This window comes from Ammospiza nelsoni, chromosome 4, assembly GCF_027579445.1.
Source record: "Ammospiza nelsoni isolate bAmmNel1 chromosome 4, bAmmNel1.pri, whole genome shotgun sequence".
Taxonomy (NCBI): domain Eukaryota; kingdom Metazoa; phylum Chordata; class Aves; order Passeriformes; family Passerellidae; genus Ammospiza; species Ammospiza nelsoni.
This window is the reverse complement of record NC_080636.1, coordinates 48,658,810-48,672,002: the sequence shown is the minus strand read 5'-3', so window position 1 is coordinate 48,672,002 and position 13,193 is coordinate 48,658,810. Positions and strand designations below refer to the sequence as shown.

General features: G+C 39.6%; 1 protein-coding gene across 1 annotated transcript in view; it reads left to right on the top strand.

Annotated features, from left to right (window-relative positions):
- Positions 1-13,193, top strand: part of LOC132072360 (bifunctional heparan sulfate N-deacetylase/N-sulfotransferase 3) — a 50,644-nt gene that overhangs the window by 16,541 nt on the left and 20,910 nt on the right. The window contains exons 3-6 of the mRNA XM_059470622.1: positions 6,094-6,181; positions 6,759-6,913; positions 9,696-9,881; positions 12,324-12,452. Of these exons, the coding sequence (XP_059326605.1) occupies positions 6,094-6,181; positions 6,759-6,913; positions 9,696-9,881; positions 12,324-12,452 (558 nt within the window). The remainder of the gene's footprint in view (positions 1-6,093; positions 6,182-6,758; positions 6,914-9,695; positions 9,882-12,323; positions 12,453-13,193) is intronic.

Here is a 13,193-nt window from a genome sequence, read left to right as displayed (position 1 = left end):
TGTTTTACAGAACATCACCTTTTGTACCCCAGGCATGGTGCGTAGGTAGGCCTGAAGCTGCACCTCTTAGAGATGTCAGTCCTTTGGGCAGAGTGAGGTGGCCACTGACAAACTTGTCAGAGCAGAGCTGGTGCAGTGCCCCAGCTGCAGCTGCCTGTGCATCAGCTGAGACCGAGCTCTACTGCTCAGATTAGGCCTTGATCTTCTTCCAGAGCTGAGCCTTGCAGGTGTTTGCAGCCACTCACTGCCAGTGGCAGGGTGAGGGCCCGTTCAGGGACTGGGATGTGCTGCAGCCCTCCCTGTCCTGCAGCCAGATGTGCTGCTGGGCCTGCTGCCTGCAGTGAGAGCTACAGCTGGAGCTGGCCTGTGAGGGAGCATTAAATAAGGAGCAAATGTGCTGTTAATAATGAATGTGGAGCTGGGAGCTCAGATCACAAGCTGTGTCCCTTCTGAGCTGGCTGACCATAAAATGCATAGAATACCTAAAGCACATGCCCAGTTGGACGGAACAGCCCATGGCAGTATTTTATCTGTGACAGAACGCTGTGCACCCGAGCAGACAGGATGTGAAGCTGCAGAAGCATGGGCTGGCTAATGAGGGGTGCAGAGGTATAACGCCTAATGTTTCCTGGGAGTCAGGCAAGTGTCAGCACAAATCAATGAAAAACCCTTAGAATTTAGCTGCTGCTGGTGGGATGCAATGGAGACAAGGCAGACTAAGCAGGTGGCCCAGAAGTGACCTGGAGCAGCATCTGAGGGATGGCCTGTGATGCTCGGGGCTGAGGCAGCTCTGGGGCTGCGTGTGACTGCAGCTCAGCTATCAGAGTGCTTCTACTGGCCTAACAAACCTCACATTGCCTCTCTACAACGTTGCCAGTACAAGAACTTAAAAATACCAAGAGATTCTAAATGCATTTTAGAGACACCTGGGTTTTGCTCTGAGTTCTTTTATACTCTGAAAACTCAGTTCTTAATACTTGGTGTCACATGAGCATGTCAAGTATTAGGTGAAAACGCAGCCAGCATGGTTTCTATTGAAAGCTATCTGACCAAAATCCACGGGAAAACAGGTAGCAGCAGGGTGTTTTGTTAGTCCTGTTTCAACTGAGCTAGGGGTTTTTTTGGCCTTTAATTAAAAGAAATGCAGGATTTTATTTCCACTAACTGCAAAATAACGAGATTGTGTAGCTGTTTAGTAACAGTAACCTCTTTCATCTAAGTACAGTGTAATTAACAGCTAATAAAGCCAAAGTTCAGAGAGAACCCTGAAAACAGCATGCTAATTACTTGCCTTTATTAAATGCTATTGGCACCAAGTATTTATAACCTTCAAGTTACCTTGCAGTAATTAGCTCAGTTCTCTTTAGCTGGTACCTCAGCCTCCAAGAAGTGAGAAGTTGGTGAAGGAAGTTAGAAGTGTTTCTTAAATCTCTTGGTTGTTCAAATGATTTACCTAGATGAAAGAGCCTAATTACTTGAAAATACATAATTGCACTATCATCAAGATCATTGTTGTATGGGGTAAAAAAATAACTCTAAAGGAAGGCCCGGTGACATTTAAAACAGTGTATTGTGATGAGAAAACTTTTTGTTGAAATCATTTGAGCAACATTTTCCAAAGTGACTATATTTTAAGGATCCTTCACTGGACACGTAAATTTGGACCCTGAGGTGAAGTTGTGGCTCCTGAATTTTTTTCTTCTATTGGACACTAAAAACTTTAAGGGGCACATAATTGGGCTCCAGGCTGATATTTTATTGACACTTAGAGGGAAAATTGGGTTACCTGTTCTCTGCCAGCAAAACACTTTGCAGAAAACACCGAAGGTTTTCTTTGTTTTTTTTCTCTTGCTCTCTCTGTAGTGTCAGCTCTGCTAAGAGAGTGCACAAAGACAAATGAAGCTTTCTTGTCCTTTCGTCTGAAGGATAGATAAAATTTTTTTTCAGGTACATCCCTATACCTAAAACAATTATGCTTTCTCCCACGCAGATTAAATGTTTATGGTATTGGGTGTCAAATTGCTAATCTTGGAAATCCAGAAAGAGTAGTCATCATTGCATTTTAATGATGTTCCAAAATACATAATTGATCATGAAGGAATCATTTTTCCTCAGAAGCAAAACAGTCCAATAAAATGCTGATTCCCAGACACTTGGGCTGGACCTTCACTGGGGCTGTGTTCTGTTGCTGCTTGTCGTGCTGCTTCCCAGCAGCCCAGGTTCTGCAGGAGGGGGACATTGAGGGCGGCAGGTGCTGTGCCAGTACCTGAGCAGCAGCTTCTGCTGCAGCACTCCCAGAGCGGGGAAAGGCAAAGGGGTCTCCCAAAAAGTGCAGAGTGAAAGGACATTGCATCAGTTACAGCTCATTAAACCTCTCTACACCAAGACCTCCACTCAGAAAATGGCTTTACTTCTGGTTCTTCCCGCTCTTGCAGGGGTTACAGAAGAAATAGAATATGGAAAAAGAAAAGCTGCTTTTGAATAAGAGCTCCCCTAGAGGGGCTTGCTCTGCTTAGCTCAGGTGCCTTCACATTACACTTCCTATTAATTTGTCCCTCCTTTTCAGAAGGTCCTTGCCTTTATTGAAGAGCCAACACAACATTAGAAATTTTACTCAAATGCAAAGTAGTTCCTAATTTAATTGCTCCTTTGATAGTATTTTCAGACAGTAAAACAGTTAAGCAAGGAAGCATTGAGAGATGATATCTGTTTCCCAAAAGAAGGAGGAGGAAAAAGGCTTTCTGGAAAATGATGAAGCTGCCCTTGCATTTGTTGCTGACATAAAAGCATGTACTGATGTGAAGTGTAAGATGTTAATGCTGCAGCACTGTGAGGCTCTCTCTGTCTGCTTGCCAATTTAGTTGAAATGTACATGATTGCAAGTAGAATACCAGCATATTGAACTATTTCTCTTTTCAAGTGCCTGAGTTCTTTAGCAGCTTTTCAGCAGGAAAATAGTCATAAATATGTTGGTGTGACTGCACAAAGAAGGCATCATTCCTATTTGGTGAACCAGAGTTCAACAAGGCAATCTTGATTTATTCCTTTGATCAGTCAAGGCATTTGAGTCTGAATATTTGTGTTGATGCTGAAGAAATTACAACTGTCTGTTTGCTGAAGACAGGCTGACACTTGCAGCTTTTCTGTGGCAGACTCTGAAGTGAAATCACATTGATGTATTTGAGGGCAGGAGGCAGGATGGCATCCTGGCTGTGCAAGTGGGAAGCAGGTTTTAAGATAGGAGTTTTATCTTTAGCTTTTCAGCTGATTTACTTGAACTAAAACTTTTGACAGCCCATGTCATCTGTCCATGCCTCTGTCGTGTTTGAGAGATGAGAAAGTCTGTAGTTTTGCTGTCAGGATAACTTGTGTCTATCCCTTGAATTGTAAGAGGGCCTTTTTCTGAGATTTTGATTTTTACTGTTAGTGAAGAAAAGGGTCTTTCATCATGTATTGAACATTTAAATTTGATTTCTGGCACTAGGAGTTTCCTAAACCTAGTCTGTGAGCTTAGGAAAAGTTCAAAAGAAAGTACTCCATTGGAGCTGTGTACATGAAAGGGATTATGCAGCTAATGTTTTATTTTCCTTATAGTACCAGCAGAAATATAGCATGTACTAAATAATTATTTATAAACATATGGAGACTTGCCGGTTTTAAAATACAATCTTCAGTACTGGTGTATTTATGTAACATCTCATACAGATAGCCAGAGGTGCTGTTCGTAAATAGTTATAAAATATCCAGAAAATACCAGCAGTTTACCTTCAGCTTATAAAGCAGCATGTAAAAAGGAAATTTCAGGTTTTTAGTCCCCCTACATTTCTCTCTTTCTGTCTTTCTGATGGAAACTCACAGTAATACACCCTGCCATCTGCTACTATATATTTTTCATGAGTTTTAACATTTTGTTTTTAGAACCTGAAAGATGAGTAAAATGTCAAGTCACCCAGAAAATAATCATAGGCACGACAACTCAAATGTTAGCTCAGCTTGTTTGTACCCAGAGTAGTTCACAGCTTGTCTGTGGCCTCCCTCTTTGCAGGCAGAGCAGGTACACCCTTGGAATTAGCTGATACATTTCCAACACAAGGCAAGAAGGTGGGGGCCACACTGGCAAAATTAATTCCCGGGGAAGAAGTGAGTTCTGTGTTGCATTATTGCAGAAATGTCTTGGGCCTTCTGCCACCTTTCTCCCTCCTCCCTTTTAAAAGCCTGTTGGTCATTCTGGTTTTTCCATGCTGCTGGATGGAGACCAGATTGGGGGTGACAAGCTGGGAAGTTGTTAGGAAGGTGCAGCATAAAACCTTCAGCTCCAAAAAATGCTCACAGCTCTTAATGTGGAGGGAAAGAAGTGAGCAGCCCTTGGTGCCACCGCGCTGTCAGGCTGTGCCCAGCATCCCTTCCCTCAACAACGTGTGCCCTCAGCACAGGACGGGAGTAGCTGAATTATTTGCCTCCTACCTTTTTAACCATGCAGAGATGAGGTTATTTCATTGAATAGATTCTGAGCAGCCCCGGGTTGGTTTTCATCGAAGTCCTGTGCAGATGTGCTGCCTTTTATTAGAATAAGAAGCTTCCTTGGAGATCTTTGCACTCTCAGCCTGTGCAAAAGCCCTTGTTACAGCATTGCAAGATTTTTCACTTAATATTCTGCTTCATAAGTCTGGAGCTTGGGTTCAATTATCTCCATTCTGTGCTTCATTTTGCTCATTCCTTAAGAGTGTCTCTTGTTCACAGGACAGTTTTCAGGCTTTGCAGTGAAAGATGATGATCTTTACCAGGTGAGCCCTGGGAAAGACCTGAAGAAGAGCTTGTGTGCTCTAATAAGGTGGATATTGCCTCAATCTGTAAAATGGGTCATATTTTAAGGAATTTTAAGTTGAGTGTACAATGCTTAATACTTCTACTGGATTGGACTCTCTACTATTTTTTTTTGTCATTGGCATATAATTGTAGGCTGATCACTTATATAATGAAAATGTCCAGGGAAAGTAATTAAAATTACTGGATCATATTTTTAAGGCACTAAGTTGTCTTTGCATTTCAAGAGTAGAGTGCCTACTAGACCTTTCAACCTTTGAAAATCTCCAGTCATTTTAATCAGTTTTGTGCAGTTAAATACATTCCCCATTCATAGCACAGTCATGCTTCTCTGACAATAGAAATGTTTTCAACCAATTTATTAAAACCATTGTGCTATACTATATGTTGACTTGGAAAACTTTTCTTTGGCCTTTGCTTGTCTGTTTTGGTTTTGCTTTGCCAAGTTTGGAAAACTGGATTTCTGTGTTCCACTTGGAAGGCTGAAAGAGAGAACAGCAGGGTGTAAGAGTCTGGGAGTGAACTCCTGAATGTGATATGTAAATTTTAGGAGTAACAAATCAAGAAGAGCATATTGAAACCAATGAGTGAAGCTGTACCTGATGAATAATGCTTCCCTGTTCTTCTTACATGCTGGTTTTTTTTGTTTGTACTTTAGTGCAAGTACGCAGATGCTGACAGTCAGTATGCTCACTGTCTGAGAAATTAGTCAGAATTTGGAGGAATCTGCAATCCAGTTTTTTGATGTGGAGTAGGGTTGATTTAGCTTCTTGCTGTCCCTCTAGATTTTTCTTTTTGCCTTGCCCATGATTTTGAAACATGACTGAAATGCTGTGGATGTACTTGAGCTGATGCAGAGCAATGTAACTCTGACAGTTGCTCTTCACTCTTGTGAATGGAGCAGTGCTGGGGGCACAAGAGATCTGAAATGAATTCCTGGCTCTGGCCCAGCTTTACTGAGGAACTTCTGGAAGGTCTTTTCTCTCCATGTGCCTGTGTTTTCCTCTCTCATGATTCAGGGAGTAACCCAGCATTTAGTAGCTGGTTATCTTCATGAGGAAAATGATGGAGTTTTCATGCGGTCTTTAATCTTTATGTGCTAATAAAAATATCTGTACTTCTCTGTCATGCATAAAGAGCTGTTTTTAAATAGCAAAACCAATCGAAAAGGCACACAACTGTAAAAATATTTATATTGTTATATTAAGTTTGTGTGCCAGGTTGTGTTCTCTACAGGTATGTTTATATGCTGGTTTGCTTCTTTTTCAGGCCCTGCTTGATACTCAGAATCTTTTGAGAGCCCAGATTACAAATTTTACTTTCAACCTGGGATTTTCAGGAAAATTTTATCACACAGGTAAGAATCAAACTAAAATTACTTTGATTTTGATGGTGTTCTGTGTAGTGTGAGGACAAGTAGGAATGATACAGTCACAGCGTAGAGTGTTTACTACGCTGTGTTCCTGCATTAGTTGCTGGTATGGAACAGATTAAATGCCTCTCCCCTTCTATTAAAATTTAGCTCCTTTCATTCTGCTTTTGAGTGGCAAATTCCACCAATCACTTGAAATTTTGTGTTGATTTCACTGAGGGATCTCTTGAGCTACCACAGTTCATCCTTGTGATTGTTTCATCTCTACTGTAGAAACATATCAGTATATATTATCCCTTAAAATAATTTTGTTTTAAAGCTATATAGAAATAGGATAGATAAAAGAAAGAATATTAAATAGGATGTGGGCCAGCCAAGTGCTCCTGACTGTCCCATGTTGTCAGCAGTGCCTCAGCCGGAAGTATTTTAACTGGTTGCAGTTTATTATGTTAACATAATTCTTACTGTTTCCAACATTTGTAAAAATATAATAAAAGTAGAAAGTTTACTTCAGAAATGTTTGGGTTTTTTGGTTTTTTTTTTTTTTTAATTCCCTCTGCAGGGACGGAGGAGGAGGATGAAGGTGATGATCTGCTGCTGAGATCTGTGGATGATTTCTGGTGGTTTCCCCACATGTGGAGTCACATGCAGCCACACCTCTTCCACAATGAGTCCTCACTGGTGGAGCAGATGATCCTCAACAAAAAATTCGCCTTAGTGAGTTATATTTCTGCATTTTTTATTTAATTTAGGTACTCAGAAACCATTATTCTGTTTAGACTAGCAAAAAACCCCCCAAGTTTCTGAAAGAATAAATACTCCATTGAAAGTATTTCACTTTGTGAAACCACTGGATGTTAGGCTTAGGTAAGTGTGCCACATTTTCAAAGATGCAGTTCTGCAGTGATACCCAATAACATCTTATATATTCCCTTTGCATCAACTTTATGTAAACTTGTTTTGAAAAGCATTGCCTTTACTAATTATTTATTGACAACAAAGCTTTGAATCAAAATGTTTCAGTGAGAATATAAGAAAAAATCAAAACCAGTTTTAGGTCTGAGGGTATTGGAGAAACAGATCACAGTTAAATGCATACAATAAACAAAAATTGCCATATATAAAAGATGTTATTTGTCTGAAGAGAGGGTCTGGTGTTAAGACCTAATTGTATCAAAATATCTCAGCAGACATAACTTGTTTGCTGAACTGCTTTTGCTCTTACAGCAGCCTAATTTTTCTTCTTCCTTTTCGAATTCCACTGGTTGCTCTTTAGCTGGCAGGTGATGGCTTTGTTCCTGGAAGGAGCAGGGGGATTTGAAATAGCAGAACAACAAAGAGTGCATTTAATGGTCGTGTGTCAGTGAGTGTAGGAGAAAAGGATAGACCTGACTATCAGCCAATTAAAGGTTTTATTTGAAATCTTGGCTTTTAAGTGAGACATAGGCTTTCTTTCAAACAAAGACTTCACCTAGTTTGCTGTGAATTGTAGTTGTACTGAGTACAGGACAGCTCTGCTTTAATGTTTCCTTTCAAGAAAGCTTTGCAGTAGGTGTTAGATTCCTGAAAATTTAAAAATCTTGTGTCCAGAATTGCCCTTTTAATATGATTCTGTGTGCTGGTGCAAACTCCACTGGAAATCAAATGGTCCTTGTAGTTCTGTGTGGCCTAAGACATCCTCTGGGATTAATGTGCAAGATGTAATTGTTAGAGTGGTTTAAGGATAATGCATTTTCAGCCCTGGTTTATGTAACTTCAGCAGTTGCCATTTTCTTTGCTACTTTCAATGCTCTTAAAGCTTACAAATATTTGCTGTTAATTTTTTTTCATGTTTAGACATACAGACATGAAGCTACTCACTGTTTCATTTGCTCAGAGCCCTTAAATTAATAAAATAGAGAAGTAGCCACTTTTTTGAAAGAGGCCAGAATTGCTGATGCCTGGTGCTTTATTCACTCAAGGTGTGTATTGTGTGGGAGATGCTTTACTGGGGAATATAACAGTCAGTGAGGAATAATGGAGACACTAATTCATTGAAGATGATAGGCCCCTTATTAGAGTGAAAGATTTAGATTATGTTCTTATTACTGCCTATTGTGGAACTCGAGGGGAGAAGCCTTAAAAATCAGACTTTTGTTTATAGATAAATGAAGGAGATGCAGTGGAATGTCAGAGAATGCAGTTTCTAACATGATCTGTGAATATTTTCCTTTCTGATGTTTATGCATGCTTAAGGGCAGTAGGAAAGATAAAAGGAAGAAGAATTGGATTATCTGTGATGGAATTAAATCGTGTGAAGCACTGTAACTGATGGAGTATCTACTCTTTATCTTCTCATGCAGTACAGCCAGGAGGGCAGATGTTACTCATTCCTGCTTGGCAGATTACACATGGTGCCCTTTATGTGTGCCATAAATTCCTAAAGGCAAACAAGAATTTCACCATTCTTTAAACATAGAGAACTCAGGGTTCTCCACTGTGATTGAACCAGGTGTGTCTGTTACACACAATAAATGGTTTTACTAACAGCACACACCCATTTTTCTAGAGATTTTCATGTTCCTTAGTACCTAGTTGATTCAAAGGAAGAGGTCCAGGTATCAGCCAATGCTTTGCATGCACAGTATGATTAGGAAATACGGTGGAGATGACTGTATCAATTCAAGCCATATTAAAAACTCTAACAATTCAAAGGCAGTACAAAGGCAGTCTTCCTAAATCATGGCAAAATGATGTCTTATGGACTGTGCATTCCTCTGGTCAGACTGAAAGGAATATCTGCTATAAACTGTTCCTTTGAAAAGTCACCTGAAGGAAAATGCATTGGGTATGAAGAGAATGTAATGGCACCAAGGTATGTACACACAATAAATGCCAGCAGTCTTCAAAAATAGGCAATGTGCTACGGAAGGGTTTGCTGTACAGCCTCTGCCTGTAGATTGTTACAAGTGGTTATCTGTCTGCCATTTGTAACATGACACTGAAATAGTTAAGCTGCTTTTTGAAAATGGATTTGTCTTTTGAATGGACTAGAGGGGAGATGCAGTAACTCTGAAATTCAGCTCCTCATCCAAGTAATCGTGAAGGGACGTGTAGTGGAAATTGTGGTTTTGCAGTTGTAGCTGCCAAATGCTACGTGTTGTGTTGAGTATGTGCCAGTGATTATCTCTCTGAAATCAGAGTTTGTGAGCAAATTACTTGCAAGAACTTGGAAGTGTGCAGCTTTCTGTTTCATGTAGATTGAATAAACCAATGTAAAATGCATTTATATCCTTCTTCCCTGCCTACTCACAAAAATATTTTCTAAAAAGGTTTTGTCTTAAAATCCTGTGTTTCGCCTTCACCATGCTGCCCTCCATCTCCTTCCACATAATCGTGTTTTGATATTACTGTTTGAATTTCAGACCTGTTCTTGGTCTTTCACAAACAAAGCATTCGAGAAATACCAGAACATCAAGTTTAATTTTTTGAGTGCAGCCATTGTTCTGTCACGTCTTAGGAACATGGTATTCCAACTGACTTGGGCTATGCAGTGGCTCCACATCACTCAGGAGTCTATCCAGTACATGTTCAACTTTATGATGCCTGGAAAAAGGTCTGGAATATCAGAGTAACCAGCACAGAAGAATACCCACATCTGAAACCTGCAAGGTATAGACGAGGCTTCATCCACAAAAACATCATGGTGAGTTGTGTTGCTGATGTTCATTTTGTACTCTGCCATTTCATGAACCATTTCCTTTTAAGTGGAAAAGCAGGGTATCCTGAGAGTTCACACTGCGAGAAGCACACATTGCTGTGCATAAGTAGCAAGGTATATTTCACAGTGTCTTGTTAATTAAAATCAGTCTTGTTGCTGGTGATGTTTCTGCTGATAAAGGTGGCACCCTGCTGACAGCAGTTAACAGGCTGTTAGCTGTTCTAGTCCTGTGGTTAATGCTGGTTCAGAGAGCTCGAGCAACAAGTCAATTTAGCATCATTTAACACACTATGCTGGGTTAGATTTCGATCAGGTTTTAAATTTGCATGGTACCATTAACTGCAAAAGAGTATTGCCAGATTATGCCACCTCAGAATCTGGATCTGGCTGGGTACATATTTTTGTCTTCCCTGTGAACTGTGCATGGTTGCCCTTGTTTGGCTTCCTGCCATACACAAATACGGGCTGGGCTTTGCAGCCTGGTTTAACCCAGAGCCTCAGGAGCTGTGGGGAAGGAAGACACCCCCCCACACCACCTCCAGGCTACCCAAGTGCTCTCAAATCCCACTGCTTTGCTGAATTTCCTAACTCTCAGCACTGTCACTGACAGCCATGTTTGCCAAAGGAAGGGCTTTTGTACCCAACTGACATGGAAGGGTTGTGCTGTTTCCATCTGGGCACTGAGATGGAGGCTATTTTGGGTTCACATCTCATCAGTATTACCTCAGAAGTGTTTCAAAACAGCTTTCCAAAATACTTGGTGGCATCTTCCCAAGTAACTTTCTTTTGGAGCATGTGGGAGAACAGTAAATGGGGTCCTGTTGTACCTCTGGCTGGAGCAGGCACTTTGGGGAGGTTGAGAGCCTTGGCACAACACTTAGAACAGAATTCTGGTTTTGTTCTTGGGTTGCCATGGATACCACTTTGCTAAGCTAAGCAGTAGTAATTTAGCATTTTGATCTATTTTTGGGTGAAGCAAATGAAAATGATCTCCAGAAATCTAGGAACAAAACTGACACCAATATAGAGTTGAGCTACAGTTTGTACTCCTCAAAGCAATCACTGCATGTGAAGTAATGGGTTTGTGGATGTGCTTAGGGAGCACAAAGCATTTGGGGAAGACAGATTGACTCAGAATCTCCAAAAATCCCTTCCATAAATATTTGTAAAAACATGTCATTTGAAGACACATAATGAGATTTAACACAAGGACACTGCAGCCAAAAATCTATTTCCAAAATGAGTCATATAAAACCACCTGTTCAGGGAGTCTCAAGCTCTCAGTTCTCCAGGGCAAATGCATCAATATTTTACATCTGCAAGCTAATAGTAATGAACACACTCAGTAGAAGCATTGCTGTGTAAGATTTGTCAGAGCACCTCCCATCCAGTACAGCTTCATTCCCTGCCTCTGTGAAAAATTGTTCTCATATTTCTTCTGTGAAAAGCAAAGGTTTGTTAAAAACTTAGGCAAGTCTATAGCAGATGTACAAAATCCATACGTTTTCTGACAACACAATTTACAATTCATGATCACAGTATTCTCTATTCACAAGAAAAAACATGTTGAGAAATTGAACTGCAGGAAATAAAAAGTAACTACAAAACCACAGCCAGTGTTAAAGAAGGTATTTGTATGCTTAAAAAGTTAATCTATCATAACAATCCCAGTTAAGCATTATACATGAACATCCATACTCAGCTGTTGATTTTCCATAAGGAATAGACATAATTGGAATACTCTTCAGTAAATTATTTTCTGAATTCAGGAGAAAATATTTTGAGTTTCTGATGAAAAACATAACTGCATTTAGTAGTTCTTCATATTCAAAAGATTTGTTCTTGGAATGTTTTTGAAAATAATTTTGCTTGTACTACGTATTTCAACCAGTCTTAAAAAAATAGCACAGTTGAATGAGAAGTAAATCTTTATTACAAGGTGAGCATTACTGACAAATTTCCCTATTTGTCATAGTGGAATTATTGGTGGTGATGCCTAAGCCAAAGAAAACCCAATTTGCCTTTCCAATTGCAGTTTAATTTTACAACAAAGCCATCATTCAGATAAAAGTGGAACTGATTGATACGATACAGACTGATAATATTTTAGATTATCTTTCACATTATTTTAAATCTCTAGACTTCAAATACTTGGATTTAGGATGAGGTGTTATGGACAGGATGAGTTGGATGAGGCTCTGGAATTGTAATTTGGTGATAGAGATCAGTCTCCAGTTTCAAACAAAAAATGATGAATGTTTGGATGCTATGATTTTAGTGATAATAATTTATCTAGATCAGTATTGATTTCCAGCAAAGTTGAGAGGCCAAATATACCCAGCAATTATCTGTGTTACTTCTCTGACTTTTATCATCTCATTAAAAGTATAAACTCTTGAATTTTTAATGTATTTTTCATAAATTCAGGTGCTTCCAAGGCAAACTTGTGGCTTATTCACCCACACTATTTTCTATAAAGAGTATCCTGGAGGTCCAAAGGAATTAGACAAAAGTATTCAAGGAGGAGAGTTGTTCTTCACAGTGGTTCTCAATCCAGTAAGTACAGTGCAATTTTTAAACGTTTTTTTAAAGTTATTGAAGAAAAAGTCACTGAATATTCCAGGGCTGTTCAGCTGAGTCTCCTAAACAGTAATGGTTACTGACAGTGAGTTCTTTTGCTTTTTCAGTTATTTAAATTAAGATGTGTGTTCTGTTAATTGTACAAAGCAGTCTCCACCTTTTTTTGATATCTGTGTTGTTAGTAATGCAGCAGTGCCAGCCTGTCTTGTTCTTTACTTTTTGCATGAAATAAGACCCCTGAGATTTAATATTTCAGAGAATTAGAATGTGAAGAACTGCTGTGAGTATCTCAGGTAAAGTTCATTTCTCTGCTGTGCCAAAGTCGTGATGCCAAGTGTTGGGAGCACTTATTGAGGTGAGAAGGCTGCAAGTAAGGAATGCTTGGGCTCCAATCAGTTTTGAGAAATTTCAGTTGCTCTCTCATAGCAGCTTCAAAGAAGAGATCCAAGTAAAAGAATCACACAGTTAAAAGAAAAGATCTGAGTAAATGAACCATATCTGCTTAAACTTTTATTTCTCTTTAATGGAGATAAACAAGAAGTGAGGTGCTGAAACTACAGAGCACTGACAGAAGAGAGCAGTGTAGTATTTCAGAATGGTGTTGGGGTTAGGTCAGCTGCCTCAAAACTGACCTCTTAGACAAGCTTTTACATGAGGTTTTCATTTGGGATCCAAATCAAACATATAAATAAAGTTCTGCTGTTTTATAGAAACGTA